This window comes from Oryctolagus cuniculus, chromosome 7, assembly GCF_051225735.1.
Source record: "Oryctolagus cuniculus isolate XC-2025 breed Fujian yellow rabbit chromosome 7, ASM5122573v1, whole genome shotgun sequence".
NCBI classification, from domain to species: Eukaryota; Metazoa; Chordata; class Mammalia; order Lagomorpha; family Leporidae; genus Oryctolagus; species Oryctolagus cuniculus.
Genome location: NC_142873.1, coordinates 96,684,316 through 96,706,993, shown reverse-complemented (window position 1 = coordinate 96,706,993; position 22,678 = coordinate 96,684,316). Strand labels below are relative to the sequence as shown.

Here is a 22,678-nt window from a genome sequence, read left to right as displayed (position 1 = left end):
AAAAACACCCTTGAAAAGCTGGTCTATAATAAATGGCAGTTTATTCTTCTGTTCCTAAGACAGGCAGAGACGAGAGACCCATGAATAATTGTCTTCCAGTTATGATGTTTGTGTTACAAGCTATACCACATATTATAGAGAACCAAGTCTAGTATTTGAAAACAAAATACCCTTGGTTTTTGAAAACAAAAGAGCTAAAATTGTCTTTGAGTGAGTTTAATTTTGTAGATAAATTTCCTTGTAATTAAAGAATATGTAGGTTTAACTGGTAACATTTTTGTCTTGATCTAAACATTGGATCAAAATAAATTTTCAACTTGTATCAATATGCATGTAATTTATCCCACTGCATAGAAGATAATGGGTAGCATCGTATATTGATGCAAAAGTTCTACATTTAGAAGATTATGTGAAAAAAATTCTAACGGAACGTTCAATGCAATAAAAACTGCCATGATATTAATAGTTTATTAACTTCAAAGCCAGACAATGGTGAGCATCCTCAAAGAACTTAGAATAAAGATGTATATTAGCTTTCTAAATTCAGGTAGTTCTGTAGACGAACGGGAATTAGAAGTGAAAATATTCCATTTGGAAGCATATTGTTGGTTAACAGTTGAGTCCTGATGGTTATTCTGCAAAGATGTAATAGTTCACATGGTTCTTTATATCTTGTTGAAGGAATGTACTCTAACCAATTTGAAATAATTGGCCGTCTTCCCAGACTTAGCTGTGTCTGAAGAAAATGGAAATGTTTTGTACTATTAATCATTGATTAGTCCAAATTATTAATATTTTTATTTTTCATTTAAATTCAGAAAATAGATCTTAAATTTACATAACCCTTGCAATGTTTTTTCCAAAGCATTTTTACCTGAGGCAGGTATTTTATTCCCATTTTATTCTCACAGTGATAAAATGTAAATAATATGTCTAAGGACACAAAGCAATATTTTTATAACTGAATATGGATAAATTTTTAACTTTAGACGAGTTGTACTTTTATTTTTCAGCTTCTCCTTCTAGAGTGCTCGTTGGCAAATTGACCATATACTGAAAAAATCTGGGAGTCTAAAAAGTACCAATGCTCAGGTTCTACTCCAGAAACTCTAATTCAGTTGGTCTGGAGTTAGACACAGACAATGTAAAGCCTAAGAGTTCCCAAAGTGATTGCAACTCTGGCAGGTAAAATTCCATGCACAGTAAGGCCTGACTAGAGGTCTGTCCAAATGTAAAGGTGTCTTTACAAGTTTTAGGAAAATATATTTTGAAATACTTGATTCTAGAAACCAGTTGTCAATATGTTGAGTTAGGAGAAAGGGATATCACTGTATTGCAGAGATATTTGCTCAGCAGAACCTATCTGCCACATGCTATGTGAAACTTTTGCTTGTCTAATTATATTACATATACTAGTATAATTCATTATTATTTTGTCAACTATGATGATACTTCCAAAACTTCGTGAAAAATTAGAAGAAAACATTATGCTGGGAACCAGCATTGTGGTGTAGGCAAGCTAAGATGACACTAACAATGCTAGCATCCCATATTGGAGCACCGGTTCAAAGCTACACTCCTTTTCATCTGATCAGCTTCTTCCAAATATGCCTATGAAAGCATGGGGGATGACCCAAGAACTTGAGCCCCTGCCACCCACATGGGAGACCCAGATGAAACTCTGGGTTCCTGACTTCAGCCTGGCCCAGCCTCAGCTGTTGCGGCTATTTGGCAAGTGAATCAGTAGATGGAAGATTCATTCATATTCTCTCTCTCTTTCTCTCCCTCTTTCTCCCCAGCCCCAACTCTTAGAGTCATTTAAGTGTACCTTCAAGCAGTTTTAATGCTATCTATTACATTCTTAATGCTACTTTAATTTTTTAAGCTGAAACTTTAGTCTTAATTTCACTATTTTATCTTTAAATTGATCAATATTTGATTTCAAAGACAATATTTTTACTTACCTCTATTTCCCTAATTGAAATGACCGACAGCACTCTGGAACATAACACTAAACATGTTTTGGCATCTTCTTGGATGTCAACCAATTCATTATCAACCATTATTCTTACTCTTGAAGGGTAGAGCAATATTGTTAAGACAATGTTGATGGGATTTTTTTCTCTTTCTAAGATACCATATTGTAGGAGTATTTTTAAGATGTTAGACTGTCTTGTCTGAGCTACGTAAAGTAAAGGTGTGATGCCGCTTAGTGGACTTGGACAGTATACTGGTGTGAAAGTCCTGGAAACCAAACAAAATAAAAACTCATTGAATATGCTATAAAGAAATGTGATAAACATCTTGTCTTAATATTGGGAAAATAATAGCATTACCTTAAATATTAAATACCTTAAATAGCTTTTAATATAGCTTTATCTTTACATAAAAAAATTTCTACTCTGTGAATCATACCAAACCAAAAGTCAAAAGAAGACTCAGACTACACACTTAAACTCTTTTTGTATCTGTAAAAGTAAACAAAAAGGATTTATAATGGCATATTAATAGCAATTCTGTGTTTCTCATTTGAAAAGTCCATACTCATTAGGACAGTAATAAAACTGATGAAGCTCTGGGAAAACTAAAAGGGAAAAGAAGGAAAGATCTTTTTTTCATTTTCCTTTAGTAGAACAGGATTACATGAGCCATTTTGATATCCTTTTATGTTCTTCTCAATTGTATATTAAACACAAATTTAAATTGAGTTTGGTGATTAGATGAAAAAAGTACAACTGCTTTAATTCTATTTTTTCACTTTTATAACATCGGAATTGGTGTTTATGTGCTTAAGAAATATATGATAAGAGCCATATCAGTAAAGATTTGGGTCTTGTCTGAAGTCTTGTTTTTCCTAGAGTGTTAAATGATGGCTAAACCTGAAAATGGCTCTCATGAAAAAAAGGAAAATTGTATTTTTTCCAATGTTATTTGAAACTTAACAATCATTTAATAGACCTTTATGCTTTATAAGTAAATAGTAAATATAATTGTGAAATTCCTGGCCAAAAGAGATTTTATAACAGCAAGCATTGGTTTTGCCAAGTAAAATAGTTTTTCATACTAAAGGGAAGTTTTACTAATAATTCTTGTCTCTGATAATAATTCTCTTGATTGGCCTAATAAAATACTAAAATATTTTCAGAACACCAAAGTACAAACATTTGTTGTAGACAAATGTAGAGCAAGGAAAGTCTTGTTTAAGATTGCACGTACTTAATAAAAATGGGAGACAATAAGTGTAATGGAATAAACATTATAGACTTAATCATTCTTGGTTGTACACTTTTGTTCTCCTAACTTGCTGTGTGATATTGGGTAAGTTATCCTCTTTGAGTATCAGTTTCCTCATACATTTATGTTTCCATTCTTTCATTAACTGATTAATTTAATGCTTGCTTGTCCAGAGTGGACTGAGGAATAGATTCACTGAGATGAAGAAGTAATTTTTGATTATTGTACCTAGTAAGAAAAACAGATAATAATCCAATAAATAGAAAACAAGGTAATAACTGCTAAGATAGAAACAAGCTTGGGGTACTATAGAAGCACTGAGGAGGGAAGCTTAACTCTACCTGGAAGAATAATTTCCTGTAGATTATCTGAAAATTAAGACTTGAATGGTTTGTAGATTATTCCAATAAAAAGATTGGAAAGCATGTTTTAAGCACCAGTATTGGATTGCTGTTATACCTGCACAATTTATATAAAATAAATATTTTGATCAGCTGTTTTTTTTTTTTTATTTGACATTTCACAGATAGAGTTAGACAGTGAGGGAGAGAGACAGAGATAAAGCTCTTCCTTCCGTTGGTTCACTCCCCAAATGGCCATTATGGCCAGCACGCTGTGCCGATCTGAAGCCAGTAGCAGGTGCCTCTTCTTGGTCTTCCATGCAGGTGCAGGCGCCCAAGTACTTGGGTCATCCTCCACTGCCTTCCCGGGCCACAGCAGAGAGCTGGTCTGGAAGAGGAGCAACCGGGACTAGAACCCTGTGCCCATATGGGATGCTGGCGCCACAGGCAGAGGATTAACCAAGTGAGCCATGGCGCCAGCCCCATTTCTGGCTCTTTTTATCTGAAGAATCCTACAAAATTAAGAGTGTTCTTGATTGAAGAGGGTTTGAGGGCCCTAGAGCCCTCCCACCTACTGGGTCCCTTTTCAGGGACTCCAAAAAGGGTAGTTGGAAAAATCACTAGATCAATTAACTACTTTATCACGACTGAACTCAGAAATGCCATAATTTTGTAATTTAAATAAAATAGTATAGTGCATAGTAGCATTTTAGAAATCAAGATATGGATTTTGTCATAAATCTGCCACTGGCTAACTACCTACCTATTCACCTATCTATCTACTGTTGCCTGAAATCATCTCCAGGTCAGTATTGTCTTTCACAAATATTTTCAACACATATCTAAAATAGAGCTCTTAAACTATTTTTCCTTTCACACTATCTATCTTAATTGAGTTTCCCAAACCACCACTGTGTCCAGCTCCTTAATATATATCTATTTGCTTGGTATATGTCCTGTTTCTGTTCTGAAACTAGTCTGGCTCATCTTATAAGACCCTATCCAAGGCCGGCGCCACGGCTCACTAGGCTAATCCTCCGCCTTGCAGCGCCGGCGCACCGGGTTCTAGTCCCGGTCGGGGCACCGGATTCTGTCCTGGTTGCCCCTCTTCCAGGCCAGCACTCTGCTGTGGCCAGGGAGTGCAGTGGAGGATGGCCCAAGTGCTTGGGCCCTGCACCCCATGGGAGACAAGGAGAAGCACCTGGCTCCTGGCTTCGGATCAGCGTGGTGCGCCGGCTGCAGCGCGCCAGCCATTGGAGGGTGAACCAACGGCAAAGGAAGACCTTTCTCTCTGTCTGTCTCTCTCACTGTCCACTCTGCCTGTCAAAAAAAAAAAAAAACAAAAACAAAAAAAAAACAAAAACCCTATCCAATAAGTTCTTTTGTGAAGACTTCTTTGATAACGCTGATTTTTCTCTTACTCCTCATAGCACTTAGTTCGTACTACCATTAAGTTCTTCTCATTTTGGAAAAAATTTTGTTCATCTTTAAAATAAATGATTGAGCAAGATGCTCTATAAAAATTTAAATTTCAAAGGGCTATAATTTTTTTAACTTACTACAGTATTATTAAGTACCTAGAATAATGCTGGGTCCATAGTGGCCACTCAAATATTTCACTGAAAAATTTTAACTTTCACTCTGAATATATATATGTACACATATATATATATAAAATTACCCTGAATATATATATATGTGTGTGTATGTATATATACATCCTGAATATACATATATATGTGTTTGTATATATATATATATATATACATACATACATCCTGAATATATATATATATATATATATATTCTCTTTGAATTTGTTCTGTAACATACAACACTGTCAAGTTTTTTTTTTTTTTGGTAGTATGCAATCATTTATACTTTTCAAAGCCAATTTAATGTATTCATCTCGTTACTTAAAATATTTGTCTTAAAATTCATATAAGTATATAAAAGTCTTTTAAGTGTGAAAATTCTGGAGACTTAGTGGACAAAATATACCCTACATGATCGTTGTTAAAATTTAGAGATTTTAATTCTTTCTAAGATGTTAAGATATTGAATGAATATTGAAAACATTATTAAAACTCAAGTAGGTTTAAAATGTGATTTTAAAGTCTAATCTTGGTGAATCTTACCAAAACTGCATATGAGTAATGCCATGCCTTTGGAAGCTGGACTTTTACCATTTTAGCTGCAATGAAATTCCATTTCTAACTTTTAAAATTCAGAATTCTGGACCATTGCTGTTGGTGAAACTAATGGGCAGACAATAGTTAAGGGTATTTCAAAGTGCATTTTTTTTCAAGTACTCTGTATCCATTATAGCTTGCAGTCTTTTTGTTTCATTGTATAAATAAATATTCTGTAGCTATTGTTATCCAAAACTTGTTTGAGGTATATTATGCCTGGAATTTTCATTTTCCTCCTCACACATAGTATTTCATAGTATCTGGTATGGAAATAACACGAAGATGCCAGATGTGTAGAGGTTGAAGGAAAGGGGAGGATGAGTAACTACGACATCTAGCTGTGTTGTTTTTGTTTAGTAGACTTGGTTGTTAGTGGTATTTCTTGTACTTTGTTTGGGGGCTCTTTTTTGGTTTTGTTTTTGGAAAAGGTAAATTTTCATCATTGAATCATATGACATGGAGGTAAGATGGGGGAGGGGAATTGCTCAGCTATTCTTACACTGAAATTGTATATAAGCCAACGTGAGATGTTAACACTGTCACTTAATTTCTGGGATTAAGTTTACTGTTTTATTTTTATAAATATATATATATATATATTTCTGAATGTGTCTGAGTCCAAGCATGGGCAAAAAATTAATTTTCTTCTTCAGGTTAATCTATAAAGGTTTTTGAAAGTCTGTATTACTAACTTGTTGAATTCATGACACCAATTGTAAATCTTTGTTTTCCTGAAATAAAGTAATTGAAAACATAAAAAAAATCTATATTGGGGCTGGCACTGTGGTATAGTAGGCTAGGCCTCTGCCTGTGGCTCCTACATCCCATATAGTTGCTGGTTCATGTCCCAGCTGCACTTCCAATCCAGTTCTCTGCTATGGCCTGGGAAAGCAGGGAAAGATGGCCCAAGTACTTGTGCACCTGTGCCTGCATGGGAGACTGGGAAGAAGCTTAATTATTTATTGGGCAGAGTGACAAAGAGAAAGGGAGAGATAGAATCTTCCTTTCACTGATTCTCTTCCCAAATGATTCCAGTGGCTGACGCTTGGTCTAGGCTGAGACCAGGAACCTGGAACTCTATCTAAGTCTCCCATAAGTGTGGCAGGGGCCCAAGTACTTAGGTCATCTTCTATTACTTTCTCAGATGCATCAGCTGGGATATGGATTGAAAGAGCAGCAGCTTGGGTTTCAACCAGCACTCAGTTATGGGATGTGGGCATTTCAGGCAGTAACTTGGCCTGTTGCATGACAATGCCAGTCCCCTTTGCTCCAGCTTTTGACTCCAGCTTCCTGCTAATGCAGACTCTGGGATGCAGTGGTGATGGTTCATGTAATTGCATTGGGACCTCTTTCTCTTACCTTCTCAAATGAATTTTTTTTTAACTTTTATTTAATAAATATAAATTTCCAAAGTAGAGCTTATGGATTACAATGGCTTTCCCCCCCCATAACTTCCCACCCACAACCCTCCCCTCTCCTGCTTTTTCGCCCATTCCATTCACATCAAGATTCATTTTCAATTATCTTATATACAAAAGATCAATTTAGAATATATTAAGTAAAGCTTTCAACAGTTTGCACCCACACAGAAACACAAAGTGTAAAATACTGTTTCAGTACTAGTTATAGCATTAATTCACAATGTATAAAACATTAAGGACAGAGATCCCACATGAGGAGTAAGTGCACAGTGACTCCTGTTGTTGATTTAACAAATTGACATTCTTGTTTATGGCGTCAGTAATCATCCTAGGCTCTTGTCATGAGTTGCCAAGGCTATGGAAGCCTTTTGAGTTCTCCGACTCAGATCTTATTTAGACAAGGTCATAGTCAAAGTGGAAGTTCTCTCCTCCCTTCAGAGAAAGGTTCCTCCTCCTTTGATGGCCCCATTCTTTCCACTGGGATCTCTCAGAGATCTTTCATTTAGGTGTTTTTTTTGTTTTGTTTTGTTTTTTTTTGTTTTGTTTTGTTTTGCCAGAGTGTCTTGGCTTTCCATGCCTGAAATACTCTCATGGGCTTTTCAGCCAGATCCGCATGCCTTAAGGGCCGATTCTGAGGCCAGAGTGCTGTTTAGGACGTCTGCCATTCTGAGTCTGCTGTGTATCCCGCTTTGCATGTTGGATAGTTCTCTCCCTTTTTATTCTATCAGTTAGTATTTGCAGACACTAGTCTTGTTTGTGTGATCCCTTTGACTCTTAGTCCTATCATTATGCTCAATTGTGAACTGAAATTGATCACTTTGACTAGTGAGATGGCATTGGTACATGCCACCTTGATGGGATTGAATTGGAATCCCCTGGCACGTTTCTAACTCTACCATTTGGGGCAAGTCCGAATGAATTTTTAATAAAAATCTAGTTCAGATTTTCAAAAAAAATAAAGTCTAATATGTACCCAAAAGACATATGATTAATTTTCACATTTAAAGAATATGTTACTATAAACCAAAATTTGCTTAATCTGTAGTGACAGTTAATTATAACAGTACTTATATGGATGGAGTGATGCAAGCAAAGTAAGAATCAGTTTTTAAATGTGAGGTTAATGGACTGAACCCTCTGTATGTGAAAACCTGTCATATACACTTACGAAATGGGATATTTTTCCATATAGACAAGCAGAGAATGATTCTGTTTTGCAGCTGTAATTATTCATGAATTTATTTCTACTCATTCTCCCTGAGTTCTGAGAAATTTATTAGATGTTTCTCCATAATAATTTTTCTCCTGTGATATTTAATGCAGTTGTCATTTTGAAATCCTGTTTTCCTTTTCCTGAGACCAGTCTCTCCAAATTACCCGTCTATCTCTTTGGCTCTCCTTTCTCAGTCTTCCTTCACAGCCTCCTCTTCAGTGCTCAGCATCTAAGTAAGTATTCATGGCCTCTTGAGCAATTTTTATTTGACTAATTATTCTCAGGGAATTTCATTTGGGACCATAACTTTAACTACTCTTCATTTATTTCAACAAACATTGAATGTATACTATATGCTAAACTGTAGAGGTGTCGAATATATAAAAGACCCTTGCTGTCTTGCTTATTTGTGAGGGGTGGCCTACCATGTAGGATGACTATAACAAATAAGTAAATTTTACAACATGTTATTAGGTGATAAGTGCTGTGGGGAAAAAAAAGTAGAGCAGGGTAAGAAATATAGATATGCTAAGGGGTGCAGTGAGGCCTTTTTACTATTTTATATAGGATGAGAGGAAAAGGGGTATTACTGAAGTGTGACATTTACACAAAGACCTAAGGAGATGAGGAGGTTAGCCATTTGGATATTTAAGGGATCTAAGCCAGTGTGCCTGGTGTGATGAAGGAAGAAAACCAGTGTGGCTGAAAAGGTTAGTAGTAATAGGAAATGAAAGCAGAATAAATAGGATGTCACACCATGTAGAGATTTATGGTTCAACAATAAGAAATTTGCCTTTTTAAAGAAAGTTTAGCTGAAAAGCAGAAAGAGACATCTTTCATTTGCTGACTCACTCCCCAAATGCCTGTAAAGCCCGAGGCAGCCCAGGCCAAAGCCAGGAGCCAGAAACCCTATTTGGGTCTCCCACATGAGTGGTAGGATCCCAAATAACTGCTTCCTAGGGTGCACTTTAGCAGGAAACTGGCCCAGAAGTGGAATAGCTTGAACTTGATTCCAGATGCCCAGATGTGGGATGTGGGAATACCAAGTGGCAGTTTAAGCTGCTGCACGCATAATGCAACAGAACTTTATCTTTTACTCCAGACAGAGTGAATGAGCTATTGGAGATTTTGAGTAGAAAAATAACATGATCTTTTTGTTGAGAACTTAATAGAGGATAGAAAGTGGTGAACTACTTAACTTGGAAGAGGATGATAGAGCATAGGTGGACAGATTCTGTATATTGTTTGCAGGTAGAACCAGCAGACAACAGATTAGATATGAGATGTTAAGAGAGAGACATCAAAAATGGCACAATGTATCTAGCTGCCTAGTACACATCTCTCCATGGACCTCCCCCCTAGGCAATGCAACCCATATTTCCAGTACTGACTTTGGTTTCTTGTAATAACTTGATAGTTTTATGATATGATAATTTTGGTCAGGAAAATAGTGACCTCTGAATACCCAAAGGGGTTTTTGCAGATGTGAGTAAGATAAGGGTCTTGAGAGCTTTTACAGATTGTCCCTTTGTAATCACAGGGCTCCTTAGAAGAAGTGTCAGAATGATAAAAGCAGAGTCAGTAAAGAAGATATAATGAGAGCCGGCGCCGTGGCTCAATAGGCTAATCCTCCACCTTGCGGCGCCGGCACACCGGGTTCTAGTCCCGGTTGGGGCGCCGGATTCTGTCCCGGTTGCCCCTCTTCCAGGCCAGCTCTCTGCTATGGCCAGGGAGTGCAGTGGAGGATGGCCCAGGTGCTTGGGCCCTGCACCCCATGGGAGACCAGGAAAAGCACCTGGCTCCTGGCTCCTGCCAGGATCAGCGCGGTGCGCCGGCTGCAGCGGCGGCCATTGGAGGGTGAACCAACGGCAAAGGAAGACCTTTCTCTCTCTGTCTCTCTCTCTCACTGTCCACTCTGCCTGTCAAAAAAAAAAAAAAAAAAAAAAAAAAAAAAAAAAAAAAAGAAGATATAATGAAACTTCATTGCTGGCATTGAGGGTGGAAGAACAGAATGTGAGTCAATGAATGCAAATGGCTTGTAGAAACTGGCAAAGGCAGAAAACAGATTTTCTCCTGGAGTCTCCAGCAGGAACTAGACATACTGACACTTTGATTTTGCCCTGTAAAATTCATTTTGGACTTGTGACCTCCAGAACTATAAAATAATAAATTTCATTGTTTCCAGTCACTAAGATTGTGGCAGTTTGTTATAGCAGCAACAGGAAACTAACACAGCTGTCAGCTAGCATCAGAATTTAGAAAGCTGAGGATTACCTCTTCCTTCTCTTTGATTCTCCACCTCTAAACACTCACTATTGCTTGTTATATTTAAAATATCTCTTATTTCTCTCACTGCTGTTGTTTTAGTTTTTCTCATTATAATTTACCTGGACAATTGTGGTATTCAGGGTGACTGGAACCTGGGATTGGGGAGGATGGTTTGAGAGCAGAATTAATTTTCCCCTCAAAATTATTATAAATATACACATGAGGGTACTTCAAAGAGTTCATGAAAAGATAGAATGAAGAGACAAGTTTGTTGCAAAAATTTTTAAGATCCATGGTTATGAGGAGTCTTCAAAGAACAGTCATGGAAAATGCATGTTATGAAAAAATTATGCTTGGATCTCAAAAATTTTTGTATCAAAAGAAACATATTTTGATTCTGTTATTTCATAAATCTTTTGAAGTACCCTCATATAACGTAAGCACACTGTATATGTTATGCAAATTTGATGTCTAGGAACTCTTCCATCGTCTTCCTCTTTGTGAATCAGATTGCTTCTTCTGCCTCCTTTTATATATAGAATTCTGGAGCTGCCATTATACCCTGGTGTGTTTGAGTAGACTACTAACTGGTTTTCCTGCCCCGGGCCTCAGGCTCTCTTCTCACAACTCAGAGAGGGATGAGCATCTTTTTGTTCTATAGGTTTGACCTTCGCTAGCTGGGTGTCTCCCAGGGTGAAGATTTCAGATTCCTTAGAATGGCTTACAAAGTCCTTCAAGGTTTTACTTCAGTGCTTCACCTGTCACTACTGACTGTTTCCCATTTACTCTCTAGCTATTAGTAAACTGCTGATAGTGACTGGATACAACATGCTGGTTTCCAGCGTTCTTCTGTCTAGATTTTATTTATTAAAGGTAAAGAAAGGAAAAACTCTCCTTTTAGATACATTAAGACATCACCTTTGCTAGAGCACTTTCTCAGATACCCACTCCTCCCCAATAATGTTGATTATTTCCTTCTCTCATTCCATCTGTATGTGGTTTTGTTTTTGTACTTCACATGTAACTATAATTTTCTTTTATATTTATGCCTCACTAGCATGTGAACTCTCCCAAATCAGGAACTACATTTGCTGTGTTTTTGTGACCCTAACAAATGAACACAGTTCAGGGCACTTAGAAATGCTTAACAAATAAATGACTATTATTTAAATGAATAATATTTTTAATCATTTTCAGTCTGTCACACAGTATAATTTAGATATCTTTTGCAGGTTTGAGGTAAAAGCAAGCAAACTTAAGTTACTTTCCCTCATTAATTTTATCTCCTCTCCTCCAATGACCTGAAAACACTTCATTAAAAATGGGAGAATTTATCAAACTGGAGTGTTTACAAGGTAGAGTGACCAAAGAATGATGCTGTTGTAGAAAGAAGGCAACAGATAAGAAGAAACTTAAGGGTGTTCATTATGGAAACATAATAGTTATGTTCAAGTATTTGAGAGGTTTTCACATAAAGAATAGTTATTACAAGTTTTATGGCAGGTATGAACTTGAAGATGTTCAGTTATCAAACCTCTATTGGGCTATAGTGATCAACAGGGTACAATAAGATTGGGCTTGGGAGTTATAGTGAGGAGACATTTTTGTCAATTTTTTAAAAAGGGACAATTTGAATTTTATGCTACTTAGAAAACCTTTGGAGGATTTGAAGCATGGGTAATATGAGTGATATGAGGTATTTTACATTTTTAAAAAGATCACTCAGGCATCTGTGTCATGAATAGATTATAGAAGTTGGAGGGAAAGAATGGAATCTGGAATACTCAAGAATCTATTGACATTGTCTAGGCAAGAGGTGATAATGGCTTCACCTAGGTTAGAAATAGAGATGGAATGTGGAATTAGTTGGGATGTATTTTAGTAATGAAGTAAAAACTTCTGATATATTGGTAAAGAAAAGAGGTGAATCAAGAATAAACCCTAGATTCTGTGTTGTGCAACCGAGGCTGTTAATTAGGTGGGGAATTCTGGAGAAGAATCAGGTTGATAGGGACAGAGACCAATATTCTTTTATTTATGTTAAATTCAAGATGCCAGGTGGCAATGTCAAGTAGACAGCTAAATAGAGAAGGAGTCTGGCGCCAAAAGAGAGATCAAGGCTAGAGATAGACATTTTAAAGTCATAAAACTGGGTAAAATATTTGGGGGGGTGAAAGCATATAGTTGGGCAGAAGAAGGATCCTCAGGCAAAGGAATGGTTTACTGCTGGAAATAGTTACCTCACTACTCCTAGAGTTGTTTTTGTAGAGACTGATGAACATCAGCCAATGATACTGTGAAAGATGTTGCTGTCCAGAGTAAAGGTTTGCTAATGAATTCTTAGTCTCCATCCAAATCTAAAAGTCCATGATTCTGAAAATCTAAGTGATATGTGATAAAGTAGAATTAACTTCTAATGATTTTTTCATTGTGGAAGCATTTAAGTCAAACTGTCTCGGGAGACAGTTGTTAGTAACACTGTATCATTCTGCACTATGCATTTTTTTTCTTTAATTTCCTTCCAATTTTACTCTTCTACCCTCTTTTTTTTTTTTAATTTATTTTCTCTTTATGTTACTCCATTCTTTCCATGAGCTTGTCAGGACTACATATAAGCATTACTAAGCTTAGCCTTAAAAGCCACTATGACTGATTGTTGCAAATATAATTTTTACCTAAAAAAACAAAAGCTGCTAATCAGGAGTCTTTTCTGTTGATATTTCCAAACCACAGCTATCAATCCATGTACTTGGGTCATCCAGTGGTTTTCCAATAATGATACATATTCAAGCAAACAATTTTGCTTCAGGCAGAAACTAAATTGGTTTAATCTTTAAGTGATCTCTTATTTTCCATTGCATACATGCCCTGTCATTGTACCTCTTACAGTGCGGCATGCATAATAAGGGGATCAATAAATAGTTTATTGAACAAATGCACATCTGTTTTGGTCAGTTGGATAACAAATACCACAAAGTAATTTGGAGTTGGTGCAAACTAGATAACTTTAGAATCCATAAAACAGAGTCTACATAAAAGGTCACATAGATTGACCTGTTCAGACTGTGTAAAAATTGGCTTTATAGGGTGGCGCCATGGCTCAATAGGCTAATCCTCTGCCTGCGGCACTGGCACACCGGGTTCTAGTCCCAGTCGGGGTGCTGGATTCTGTCCTGGTTTCTCCTCTTCCAGTCCAGCTCTCTGCTGTGGCCCGGGAGTGCAGCGGAAGATGGCCCAGGTCCTTGGGCCCTGTACCCGCATGGGAGACCAGGAGAAGCACCTGACTCCTGGCTTTGGATCAGCGCGGTGTGCCGGCCACAGCGCGCTGGCCGCAGCAGCCATTGGGAGGTGAACCAATGGAAAAGGAAGACCTTTCTTTCTGTCTCTCTCACTGTCCACTCTGCCTGTCAAAAATTAAAAAAAAAAAATTGGCTTTATAACGGATGGCACCAGATACTTGACTTTAATTGTGCTCAATTTTGGAGAATTTGGAGTTAAATTTATCAATATATAACACACAAAGAATCATTGTGTTTAATAATTGTTAATAAGTGAAGATGTATGTATATTTTGAGTTGTACTATGAAAGTCAACTTATGTGCATAGCAGTGTTCTTACAAAGAAGAGATAACAGCATTACATAAAACCATTTGTCTAGTTAGAGAAAACTAAGTTTTCTAATATTACACTGAACACTGATATATAAACTGTAAAGAGGAAAACTAATTTATTCATATATAATTATATACATATTAGGTAAAGTTTTATTGAATACATAATAAAGGTATGAAGAGTGAAAAAACTTCTTGTCCATATATAAAGCCACTACTCATATTAATTTTAGAAAAAAGTATCATCATTCTCCTTCTATGGTAAAAACATAAGATTATTACCTCCATATCAGTGCCAGGTTACAGCTTCTGTCTTGAACATAGTCTTTTGTCTTCTTGAGAAGTAATTCCACAAAGTCAGGGTTGCCTTTTCTGGCAAAAACCCAGTACAAAATTGTATTCACACATATTTCAGTAAACTCCAGGTTAAAATTTAGTTCAAAGCGATATCCTGATTTTTCCACAAATGCAATATAATCTGTGAGTAGTGTGTCAAACCCATCCAAGTCGACATACCTCAGAATTTTTGCCAGTGTTCTGTAAATTCTAGGCTCATAACAGTGATATCCCCACTGACCCAGAAACTGCAAGGATGGTCTTTTAACAATTTTGTCAATGAGATTGCAGAATATATTGCTTCTTGAACAAGAAGTCTTTCGGCATAATTTAGAAGGTTTACTCATTGCTGCTTAAGGCAGCAATATAGAAGTAAAATCACAGGTAGTCATACTGTAATCCTTCAGTTACATATTTTGATAGAGTGGTAGGCTTTACTCCACAAACAGAAAGTTCTCTTTAAACAGTAGCCAGAAAAAAATCACATATGAAATATTACCATATAAAGTACTTGATGACATCACAATAGAAGGATATATGTCATCAGTATAGGTCAGAAATTTGGGATATTATATGTAACTGGTGACATTTGAGAGAGACATGTTGGACAGAAATGGCATGTGGGAGAACTAAGATACAATGTTTTTAACTTAGCAAGAATTCACCCCAGAATTGTGTGTTTCTCATGTACTAAAAGTACAGTCTATACATTAAACTAATATTAATAACTGATTATTCCTTTTAGACTATCATGTAAATAGTGAAGGAGTTAAAAAGTTCAAGTAGTGTTCTCATGCTCTGCATGAATACTGCATGTTCTCTTTCTATCCTTATAGTTTATTTTTCCTTTTTTATAGTTGAAGAAGGTAAGGCTTATATAAGTAACTTCCAAGTAGGCACTATTTCATTCCTAGAAAGGATGTCATACAATATTAAATAAAATTTAGGATCCTGTTTTAGAATTTTAAATTTTTTGGAGATTATTCCTCCATAAATCAGGCAGAATATATACTACTTGGGCATGTAAGGTACTTGAAATTTGAAATGGCATTTTTGTTCCTCTAAAGTGAAAGGGAAACATTACAGTTGTTTTATCATTATTTAGTACTAGTCTCTCTTTCTTTAAAGATTTATTTTATTTATTTGAAAGACAGAGTTACAGAGAGAGGTAGAGACAAAGAGAGAGGTCTTCCATCTGCTGGTTCACTCCCCTGTTGGCCTCAATGGCCAGAGCTGCATCGATCCGAAGCCATATGGGATGCTGGTACTTCAGGCCAGGGCTTTAACCCGCTGTGCTAGCCCCTAGTACTAATTTCAGTCACTTATCTATGCCACTCAGAGTGATCAGTCTTGAAATTTAACAAACGTGCATGTGTTAAGCCATGAATACTTACTTAGATGAATGACTCTCTAGAGAGTCAATGAAAATCTTACCCAGAGATAATCATGTTAGCAATTTAATGTATAACCTCTCTAATATTTTGTGCATATATATACCTATATAGATATATTATTATATACAAAATTACTTATTTTATAAAAACATTTGAAATCCATGCATAGTTTTCTTTCATAATACACATTATCAGCAGACATTTTGAAGACTTCCTATGCAATTAATTTTTTTTGCACCAAAATAAACATCTTTTCATTTCCTTTTTCCATGAACATTTTGAAGTACCTTTGTACTTTGTTCATTTTATATAAATGAGATACTATTTTATACAACTGATTCTGTAAGTTGCTTTTACTTTGAATGAAATATATAATTGGTGTACATTTGTCTGACCATTTGTGATAATAGCTAACATTTAAGCATTATTTATTACATACTAGGCACTCTTAAGTACTCTGTATATTAACTCCTTTAATGCTTTACAACAACTCATTTCACAGATAAATAAGCTGAGATACATAACTTGAATGATCTATACAAGATTCTACGTCTACTAAGTAAAAAGGCTGGGATTTGAACCTAGGCAGGATAAGGCAAAAGAATTTACTCCTTCTCTCTCCTGCCTCTCTAAAAAGAGAGCTACCTTCCCGTTTTTATAGCTAGTTTATGACGAGAGGCCATTAAATAAGAGTTCTACAATTATACTTAAAAAATAAAAGATAAACATATGGTAGAGCAATCCTACTTTTAGAAAAAGTAATTCCAGAATATATATTAAAATAATCATAATTTAAAATTTGAAAGTTTTTTCTTTTATAATTTTCTTTATAAATTGGATATGAATATGTGACTTTGTTTCCTTTTTGTAATCAAAAAACAAGTCACCTTCACTGTGAGTAAAATAACCAGAATGAAGTAAATCAAAACTGATGCTGCCTTAATCCTTTATTTTTAAGATTTATTTACTTATTTGAAAGAGAAGTAGAGGCAGAGAGAAAGGTCTTCCATCCGCTGGTTCACTTCCCATTTGGCCGCAATGGCCAGAGTTGCGCCAGTCTGAAGCCAGGAGCTAGGAGCTTCTTCCAGTTCTCCCACACAAGTACAGGGACCCGAAGACTCAGGCCATCTTTTACTGCTTTCCCAGGCCATAGCAGAGAGCTGGATCTGAAGTGAAGCAGCCAGAACTTGAACCGGTGCCCATATGGGATGCTGGTACTGCAGCTGGCGATTTTACCTGCTACGCCACAGCGCCAGCCCCTGCATTCATTCTTTAAGTTTTTTAAAAATTATAGCCACTGCTAATTATATCAAAATCATATTTAGTAGGTAACATTTTTTTATTTAATAAATGTGAATTTACAAAGTGCAACTTTTGTATTGTTGTGGCTCCCCCACCACCACCAAGCCTCCCTCCCTCCTGCGGCCCTCCCTTCTCCCACTCCCTCTCCCATCCCGCCCCTCATCGAATTTCATTTTCATTTAAGTAGGTAACATATTGATTGATATACTAGCTGACATAAATTTTTTTAAAAGGACATTTATTTATTTATTTGAAAGGCGAGTTACAGAGAGGCAGAGGCAGAGAGAGAGAGAGAGGTCGTCTATCCTCTGGTTCACTCCCTAGATGATTGCAATGGCCAGAGCTGAGCCAATCCAAAGCCAGGAGCCAGGAGCTTCTTCCAGATCTCCAATGTGGGTGTAGGGGCCCACGGACTTGGGCCATGTTCTACTGCTCTCCCAGACTGTAGCAGAGAGCTGCATCAGAAGTGGAGCAGCCAGGGCGAGAACCAGCACCCGTATAGGATTCTGGGACTGCAGGCGGTGGCTTTAACCACTCTGCCACAGCACTGGCCCCATCATGTAAATTCTTATATACTTAAACTATAGTAGGCAGACTCCTTATATATCTTTTCTCATTAATGCTCTTAAATCTCTATTACTGTTCCCATTTTAATGGTTGAAGCATCTGAGGTTAGATTGATTAACCTCTTAGTTGAGAGATAGTCACCTACTCAACGGTAGATATCATGGATCAACTTAGTCAGCTAAGCACTTTCACCAGAGCTGAGTTTTATAGGTAAGTTATAAGTGACAAGTTTGTATGACCTCAGAAAATTGCAAAACCCATGTGAATAGATAAGAATGATCTCTTTATGGTTTATTAGTACAGTTTTTATATAATTTTACTACATAGCTAAGTTTACAAAAATTCTACCAACTCTAAGTTTAACCCAGCTCTATTCCCAGGCTTTGATATTCTCAATGCAATTTATTTCTAGTATTCTAGTATTGATATTTAAAAGAAGGTAAAACAGAATTGATAAATGAGAGATTTCCTGATATTTTAAGAATGGGCAGGATCATTGTGCATTTCCAAAAGTAGAGTGGAGAGTATTCATACGTGTGCTGGCATTTATTATATGATTCCTTTAAGAGTCAGTTATAAGGAGTTTCTTTAGATCAGTGACCAAACCAAGTTTTCCCGAAGTGACTTTTTACTATTCTATTCAGGAATTGAGACAACCCTCAGGAAACACTTAAGACTCATAATTTTGACTTCCTCAGAACTTTGGTTGGCACAAAGCTGCAGTGGGTCAGACTTGACCCTTATCTCACAGCAATGACTGAAACCTGTAACAAAGGGTTTTTTTTAAAGATTTATTTATTTACTTGAAAGTCAGAGTTACACAGCAAGAGAAAGAGAAAGCGAGAGAGAGCAAGGGGGGGGGGAGAGAGAGAGAGATCTTCCACCCACTGGATCAGTCCCCAGATGGCTGCAATGGCCGGAGCTGCGCCCATCCAAAGCCAGGAGCCAGGAGCTTCTTGCGAGTCTCCCACATGGGTGCAGGGGCTCAAGGACTTGGTCCATCCTCCACTGCCCTCCCAGGCCACAGCAGAGAGCCAGATCAGAAATGGAGTAGCCAGGACTCGAACTGGTGCCCACTTGGGATGCTGGCACTACAGGCAGCGCCCTTACCTGCTACTCCATAGCGCCGACCCTGTAACACAGTTTTTAAACTCAATTTTAATCCAAAGTTATGAGCTAAACCATATCAAATCACAGATCCCTTGACAACTTACATGTGAGTTTTCCTTGAGAATGTGTCTATCCTTTAGGCTAGTCAGATGTAGTTAGGAAAAGCAGATACCACAAAATATCTAGTATTACAGTTAAATTTTAAAAATAAACGCATAGGTGGATTATATTAAACATATTAAAATAGTTATGCTTCCTTACAGAAGAATACAAATATATGTGCTTATAAAATGTTTAGCCCTTTCAAAACCAGTCTGAGATCTATTCTGTTTAAATTAGAATTAAAAGTTTCTGCCTGATTTAATAACCTCAGGGATTATTAAAACCTGAAGACTCTTGTTATCTATTTAGTTGTACTAAGGCTCTTTGAGATGAACATATCTAAGATAAAAAGCATCATCAGAAGTACATTAGGCAGATGCACCAAGATGGTGGAATAGGGAGAGAGCTTACTGCTCTAGTCTAGAGGAAGATAGTTAAAAAAACGTGGAGAGAGTGCAATCTCAAGAAAGAATTAGGGAGCAAATGGCAGAGGAAACTTCATGCAAGTTAGAGGGACACCATGGATCTAGGTGGAGGGTGTGGACATATGCAGTTCAGGACCCCAGCAGCTGAGTGCCTCAGCACCAACTTTGGAGAGTAAGGTGAGACCAGACGACAGCACCCCAAGCCACAGTGGGAAGAGCCTGGCATGTATCTGGTTTGAAGCCCTGTGGGAGACAGTATACCTGCCAACCTAGAGGAAAAAAAGGGGGGCACACTTCTCTCTCCTCGACCACTGGGCACCAGTGTCCTATAACTAGCTGAGAGTGGGCAGGCACCATTTTGGACACATGAAATAGCTACACCAGCTTGTGTCCATATGCCCAGGAACCAGCTGAGAGGAGATGCCTGAGTCTGGCTAGGAGAATTTACAGGGAGCTGGGTGCTCCTGACTGTGGGAGGCTTGTGTGCTGGGACTATGAAAATACTGTGGCAGCTTGTGAGGGCACAGGTGGCTGGGACTTTGGGCAGTCACTGTGGGTGGCTTCACATGCTCTGGGCTCCCTGATTCCCAGGTAGGATCTGTGATTACATGGAGACTGTGTAGATCCTTTGTGTGGTGCTTATTGCAGCATGGATGAATATTGTATCCACTGGGGTTAGTGCCCAGGTATTGGTCTCTGTGAAGGAGAGGGAGTGAGTGTGAGACTACCCCAACAGAACTGATCAAATCTCCCCTCTGATCAAAGAAAAAAAAAGATTACCATGCCTAACTTAGTGGTCACCTTAGACACTCCCCTCAGCTTGCAGCACTGAACAGAGCTCCTTGGCCACACCAAGCGTATGCCTCAGGGTATTCACTGAAAGAGCAGACACTCCAATAATCCACAGAGGCATAGTCCAAAGTAGTCCAACAAGTCCAACCTAGTCCACAGTCCAACAAGTATATCTACAAATGCCTAAAAATAAACATAGCAATTCAAGAAACAAGAATATGGAAGGAAACATTATGCCCCCAAAGGAACACAACACTTCAATACTAGAATGTGAAAATTAAGAGATTGAAGAAATGCCAAATATGGAATTCAAAAGATTGATCATAGGATTACTTAGAAGTAATCAGAGGCTGGCACTGTGGTATAGCAGGTAAAGCTACTGCCTGCAGTGCCAGCATCCCATATGGGCATCGATTCAAATCCCAGCTGCTCTACTTCTGATCCAGCTCTCTGCTATGGCCTGGGAATGCAGTAGAAGATGGCTCATGTCCTTGAGCCCCTGCCCCCATGTGGGAGACCTGGAAGAAGCTCTTGGCTCCTGGCTTTGGATTGGCTCAGCGCTGGTCATTGCAGCAAATTGGGAAGTAAACCAGTGGATGGAAGAATCTCTCTCTCTCTCTCTCTCTCTGTCTTTCCTTCTCTCTCTGTGTAACTGACTTTCAAATAAGTAAATAAATCTTAAAAAAGTAATCAGAAGCAAATCCATGAACTAAAGAAATCTGTACGTGACATGAAAGAAAATGTTTCTCATGAAATTGAGATTTTAAAAGAAATAAAAATGAAATATTGGAAATGAAGAATTCAGTGGAACAAATAAAAAATGTATTGGAAACCCTTAATAACAGACTAGGTGGGGCCGGTACTGTGGCTCACTAGGCTAATCCTCCACCTGTGGTGCCAGTACCCCGGATTCTAGTCCCGGTTGCTCCTCTGTCTCTCTCTTTCATTGTCTAACTCTGCCTGTAAAAAAAATAACAGACTAGGTGAGGCAGAAGAAAAACTGAGTTAGAAGGCAAATCTGGAAATTTTATGGTCAGACCAAAAAAAAATTAGAAAACTAAAAAACATTGTTACAGTTTGAGATCTGTGGGATACTATCAAATGACCCAACATTTGGGTCTTAGGAGTTCCTGAAGGTGTAGAAAGAGAGAGTGGATTAAAAGGTCTTTTTAGTGAAATAATTGCAGAAAATTTCCCTAATTTGGAGAAAGAAAAGATGTCCAAGTACAGGAAGCACATAGAACTCCTAATAGATACGACCAGAAAAGATAATCAACATTACACATTGTAGTCAAACTCTACACAGTAAAACATAAAGAAAAATTCTAAAATGTGCATTATAGAAATGCCAGATTACTTTCACAGGATCCTTGTGTTTCTTGTAGGCAGCATATTGATGGGCTTTGGTTTTTAAACCATTCAGCCCATCTGTATCTTTTAACTGGAGACTTGAAGCCTTCTACATTCATGGTTACTATTGATAACTACTTTGCCCTGCCATTTTCCAATAAATATTACCATTGTTTACTTTGGATTTACTATGTAACTTTACTGGGAGATTTTCTGCTTTCACCTTCTTTCATAGTGATGACCACATTTCTGAGTTTCTGTGTGTAGCACATCCTTAAACATCTTTTGTAAGGTTGGGTAACTGGTGACAAATTCTTTCAATTTCTCTTTGTTATGGAAAGTCTTTATTCTACCTTCATTCATAAATGAGAGCCCTGCAGGGTACAGTATTCTAGGTTGATGGTTTTATTTTTCTATTAAGACTTGGAATATATCTAGCTATTCTCTCCTAGCCTGTAAGGTTTCTGATGAGAAGTCAGCTTGTTTTATAAAGCTGATTAATACTTAATTTTATATATGTACCATCATTTCTTTTTCCATTTATCTACAAATGAATATTTAGGTAGTTTCTACCTCTTTGCTATTATAAATACTGCTACAGTGAACATGGAAGTGTAAATATGTCTTTGAGATCCTGTTTTTTATTCTTTTGAATTAATATTCAGATCTGGTATTGCTGTATAATATGGTAGTTTTAGTTTCAACTTTTTAAGATGCCTTCATACTGTGATTCATAATGGCCATACCACTTTAATTCCCACCAACAGTGATCAAAAGTTCTAATTTTTCCACATCCTTGCCAGCATTTGTTGTTTTCTGGGTTTTTGATAGTGGCTTTCCTAACAGGTAAATAACAATACTTCATTATGGCTTTGAACTTCTTAACTGATTACTGATTTCTGAACTTTTTAACTTAACAGAATTGTTTTGTGTGTTGTTGCTAATTTAGTGTCTCAATGAATAAGTAAAGTCTTGGACTTCTATTTTGCCATCTTGCTAATGTCACTCTCCACTTCTGTA

General features: G+C 37.2%; 1 protein-coding gene across 1 annotated transcript; it reads right to left on the bottom strand.

Moving 5' to 3' along the window:
• Nucleotides 1–257: 257 nt before the first annotated feature.
• Nucleotides 258–14,963, bottom strand: ASB17 (ankyrin repeat and SOCS box containing 17). Its single transcript, XM_002715910.6, has 3 exons — nucleotides 14,563–14,963; nucleotides 1,965–2,244; nucleotides 258–736 (listed from the first exon to the last, which is right to left on the bottom strand). The coding sequence occupies exons 1-3, from the start codon at nucleotides 14,961–14,963 to the stop codon at nucleotides 530–532; spliced, it is 888 nt and encodes a 295-aa protein (XP_002715956.2). The 3' UTR covers nucleotides 258–529.
• Nucleotides 14,964–22,678: the final 7,715 nt, after the last annotated feature.

Bases quoted from the DNA above. Each gene is read 5' to 3' on its own strand.
- ASB17 (XM_002715910.6), bottom strand. From the start codon at position 14,963: ATGAGTAAACCTTCTAAATTATGCCGAAAGACTTCTTGTTCAAGAAGC. The intron at 2,245-14,562 runs GTAATAATCTTA...TTTGGTTTCCAG, and splicing joins AACCTGGCACTGATATGGAG to GACTTTCACACCAGTATACT. The intron at 737-1,964 runs GTAAGTAAAAAT...CATTTTCTTCAG, and splicing joins TTTCAATTAGGGAAATAGAG to ACACAGCTAAGTCTGGGAAG.